Source organism: Cebus imitator, unplaced genomic scaffold (genome assembly GCF_001604975.1).
Source record: "Cebus imitator isolate Cc_AM_T3 unplaced genomic scaffold, Cebus_imitator-1.0 Scaffold179, whole genome shotgun sequence".
Classification (NCBI taxonomy): Eukaryota; Metazoa; Chordata; class Mammalia; order Primates; family Cebidae; genus Cebus; species Cebus imitator.
The window spans coordinates 2694064-2699012 of record NW_016107494.1 but is presented as its reverse complement, the minus strand read 5'-3'; the positions used below and the strand labels follow the sequence as shown (position 1 = coordinate 2699012).

The 4949-nt window shown below is 34.4% G+C and overlaps 1 protein-coding gene across 13 annotated transcripts in view; it reads right to left on the bottom strand.

Moving 5' to 3' along the window:
- ERC1 (ELKS/RAB6-interacting/CAST family member 1) overlaps nt 1-4949 on the bottom strand; it is a 540801-nt gene that overhangs the window by 265811 nt on the left and 270041 nt on the right. For all 13 annotated transcript variants that reach the window (XR_001830105.2, XR_001830104.2, XR_005202930.1 and 10 more), the window contains one exon: nt 3671-3806. Coding sequence is in view for 9 of the 13 variants with exons in the window: in XM_017545489.2 (XP_017400978.1) it covers nt 3671-3806 (136 nt within the window). In the remaining 4 variants the exon portion in view is untranslated. The remainder of the gene's footprint in view (nt 1-3670; nt 3807-4949) is intronic.

The following is a 4949-nucleotide window of genomic DNA, read 5'->3' as shown; positions in this document are numbered from 1 at the left end:
AAAAAAAAAAACTAAGCCAGAGTCAAGAGCTCCATTCCAGGGCTACGTAAATATGGTTAAAAAGCTAGTTTAGAACTGAAAGACACACTAAATTCCAAGGAGTGAAGTCTTAATCTGTCTTAAGACTCGTTTTAGAGACATGAAAATTTTAAGCGGTTAAGTGATATCTTTCTTTTTCAGCATTAGGGACAATTTCAAACATGCAAAAGTATAGGGAAAATAATATCATAAACCTCATGTTACTATCACTTAGCTTCAATAAACTATCAAAAACTGGTGAATGTTTCCCTCACTACCACTGGAATTTTAAAAGTAAATCCCAATGTTAGGGCGTTGGTGCCCCAGCAATCTCCAAATTATTTTTATAGTCTCATTATGAAGTTTCTGGATTTAAAAATACTTTGTTTTAAACAACTGTACCCATTAGTCTTTCTTAGGCTCTAACTGTCTATCCTAGGCCAATGATAGCCCCTTCATTCTTGCTTCTTTGTCCACCCTTATATGACCCTAGTGGTCTTTGATAGGTTCTTAATTTTTGATATCATATGATGCTATAGTGCAGTGCTTTTCAAAATGTGGTCTCTGGTCCAGGAATGTTATCATCACCTAGAAACTTGTTAGAAATGCAAATTCTTGGGGCTTTCCCCAAACTTACTGAATCAAAACCTCTAGGGACAGGAGAAAGCAATCTATTTTTCTAATAGCCCTCCATGTAACTCCAATGCACCCAAGTTTGAGAACCACTAATTTAGGTTTACCTTGTACATTTCTCGCTCCAAACCTGGAATGAGTCATTTCTCCAAGAATTTCTAACTTCTTTTATTTCTATTTAATTTATTTTAAAGACAGGGTCTTGCCCTGTCACATATGGAATATGTGACATAATCACATACTCCTGGAGTACAGTGGCATAATCATAGCTCACTGCAACCCTGACTCTAGGGCTAAAGTATTTCTCCAACCTCAGCCTCTAAAGTAGCTGGAACCATCCTGCCAGGCTAATTTCTTAAATCTTTTTTAGAGGCAGGGTTTCACTATGTTGTCTAGGTTGGTCTTGAACTCCTGGTCTCAAGTGATCTTCCACCTCACCTCCCGAGTCACTAGGATTAGTATGAGCCACAATGCCTGGCTATATTTCTTAATTATGTTGTTATAAATGACAACCCAGTGGTGGTGAGTATCCCTAATACCCAGATTGTGATCTTTATGATTCATGGGGCCAGGCACAGTGGCTCACACCTATAATCCTAGCACTGTGGGAAGCTGACGCAGGAGGATTACGTGAGGCCAGGAGTTCGAGACCAACCTAAGGCAACATAGTGAGACCTCATCTCTACAAAAAAATCTAAAGATTTACAAGCCTGAAGTCCCAGTTACTTGGGAGGCTGAGGCAGGAGGATCACACCACTGCACTCCAGCCTTGGTGACAGAGTGAGACTGTCTCTAAAGTAAGTAAGTAGTAAGCAAATAAATAAATACATAAATAAAAAGAAATATACTCAAGTAACTGAGTAGTTAGTAAAAGAACTGATATCAGATCCTAAGTATCCTAACTTGTAGTCCAGTGCTCTTTTCACTGTATTTGAATGAATTACATCTCTGTGTAACTTGCACATGGACATCAGCTATCTTTTTCATAACTTTGTTATCTATCATTTAGCTAGACACCTTGGAGAAGTCAGTCATTCACTCTAAATTAGTTTTCCCTATATGTAAAATATAAATAAATAATATAATCTATCTTATCGATCTTTTAGTTTACATAAACAGGAAATAGGAGATTACATATGAAAGCACATTAACAACTGACAGAGGATTAGAAGAGTATCTTCGGTTTATAAAGACAGACGGCTAAGAGAAAACATATTAAATGGCAGCCAGGAGAAGAGAAGACAAATGAAACTGTTAAAGTGCTAACATAAAGACGGGCTTGCCTTATCACAAAATAAATATTTTCTATAATTAAAAAACAATGTGGCCATAGTTCAAGAAGAGATGTTAAATTGAAATCTTAGACTAATCATCAATTTCATAAAATACAAAGACATCAATTAAAGTTTGTGAGCAACGAAATAATTTCCTATAAACATTCTAGTGAAGTTAGCAATAAAGAAAAAATATCCTCACCATACAAATACCATAGAATGAATTAAATTAAAAAGTAAAGGTAAAAATATGAAAGCACAGAACAACTTAAAAGTATTTATGTGTAAATTTACACTCTCAAAATGGGGATAAACTAAGCAAAAAATCCATGGGAGGAAAAGCTAACATGGAAGAGAGATTTAAATTATATTTAAAAACAAAAGAAAATTCAAGACATGAAAAAACAATGTCACTGGTAATCAGAGAAACATAAATTAACACAAAATGAAATATTTTGCACTCATCAGATTTGTATTTTGTTAAAAAAAAAAAAAGGAGGAAGAACAGAAAGATGAGAACATTACCAATATTAACTGCTATTGGCAAGGATGAGGAAAACTTGGTATGCTGCTTTTTACACGATTTGATGCATTTGAGTAAATTTATACTTTTTCTATAATCAGTAAAAGTTACATAAAAGAGAGATAAGAAAAAGAAGTAAAAAGTAGAGTCTTCTTCATGTTTTAAATGAATTTGCTGTAAGGCCTCAAAATGACTTCTAGACAGTAACTCCTCCAAATCTGTCTAGTAAAGATTCTAATTGCGGCATACACATGGTATCAGACCCAATTAGAAATTGTTAACTAGAGAAAAACAATCTGTCAGTGGCTTAGCAGTCTTAGCAAGAGTTTCAGAGACTCCAGCATGTTTTTGGTATTCTTCCCTATAATCTAAACCTTCATTCTCAAGTATTATCATCAAGACAAAGAGGATAGTCTACAGATTCAGAAAGTCCCAGTTAAAATCATGGCTGAGCTACTTAGAAGTCATTTGTAAATATGTAAGTAATGCAATGTCTCTGAATTTATTTCCTCAGGTGCAAAATGTACACAATACCACCTTCTCCATTTGAATTACTGTGCAGGTTAGAACAAAATGAATGACAAGAGCCTAGTTTCAAATACTGAGAACCTAACTGGCACTTATAATATGGTAGCTGCTACTGCTGCTATTGAGCCTCATTTAATTAATGTGTGAATAATTGGGTTTACATATCAATTATCACTCCACTGAAGTGAAAAAATATAGTTTATAAGTTACATCCTGTATGACTGTAAAATATTCTTGCTAAATTGAATATTTTAAAAAAGGAAAGGAAGGAAAGATAGAGGGAGGTTAGAGAGGTAGAAGGAAAAGAGAAAGGAAGAATAGAAAAAAGGAAAAAAGACACAAACTAAGATTAGCAATCCATTTTAATGAATGGAACTGGCCGAGAGTTCTACTGACAACCCTGAAGCCTAATATAACCCACTCATTAAACTGTCATTGAACTTACCAATTACGTGTGATCAACTTGAAGCAAGATGAACTTTCTCCTATGCTGAGGTGTCCTCATAAAGCTGTGGAATAAAACTTGCATTTTCTATTTAAAGCCATTCCTTCATTGCTAAACAGTTGGTCTGAGAGGAAGGCAGCAAGCAGGGTTAGAGGAAAAAGAGGAGGATAAAGATGAAGAGGAAAACAACATGCGATTACGGATCACATCTCTTCACCCGATCCTTTCAGATTCTCCTCATGTTCTAACCTGTAGCTGCTGAGAGCTGTCGTTGAGATTGTCCTCCCGTCGTCGAGCCTCCTCTAGCATTTGTGCACTCTTCTTTTTTTCCACCTGTTCCTTATGCTTCAGATTTGCTACCTTCTTATTCTGGTCTTTCACTTGCCTAATGACAGAAGGAGAAAGATGAAGCTTTGTATATGTATTTAGAAACTTATACCAGTGACAATAAGGAATCACTGAAAACCAACAAATAAATATATGCTGCAAATTTTCTCAATAATTCCAAATTCTTTTCCATCAATGGTAGCACATTTGTTCACAAAAATGTTTTCCCCTAAAGAATATGTATTTCAGCATGTACTCTATAAAGAACAATGAAATCATAAAACAAAAGAAAGCCATGGGATAATTTGAAATGACTAAAAAGAAACTGAATCAGAGACTTTGGAAATATGGAAGCAGTCTCCTGACGTCAATGTGCTGAAATATTAGAATGGCTGATAGAAAAAGAAAGTTTTGTACAACAACTCTAATTTTACCATTATTAAATATTTCAAACATTCAACACAAATGTAGATGTATATAAAATAATGATATAAAAATCTAGAAACCTAGCTTAAGAAATGGAACGTTGTATTTACTTCTGAAGCTCCCTATTGTGTCTCTCTCTACTATTGGTCTATCCTCCATTAGTAAGAACAACCTATATCTCAAAATTTTATGTTTAAACCCCTGTTGCTTTTATTATTGTTTTGCTACATATATATATGTGCGTGTGTATGTGTGTGTGTGTGTGTATATATATATACTGTTCATTTATAGTTCATATGTTTTTGAGCTTTATAAAGTTTACTGATTATTCCTTTAGTACAGAATGATATTCAATATTATTTCTTTTCAATATGTTTCGAGACTTAGACCATTCAAAGTGTAATGTATCTTTTAATCCTCTCCACTTTCACTGAAGTAAGAAATAACATATGGCAATTATTTTAATCTACTCCCCAGAAGATGACAATTGGGTTGTCACCATTTTCTTGCTATTTTAAGTAACACTGCTAGGTACACTCTGATACACCTGTGAAAGAACATCTCCAATGTGTGGGCCTAGGGACTAAATTGCTAGGACATACAGCAGTTACACCTTATTTTATTTTCCAAATAAGCTATATTAATTTATACTCTTGCTAGCAGTGCATACAGTGCCCATTATACCTCTTCACATCCACTAATGCATGGTACTGACTTTCTAAATGTTTCCAATCTCGCAGAAAAAAAAAACAGTATCTCATTATAGTTTTTAAAT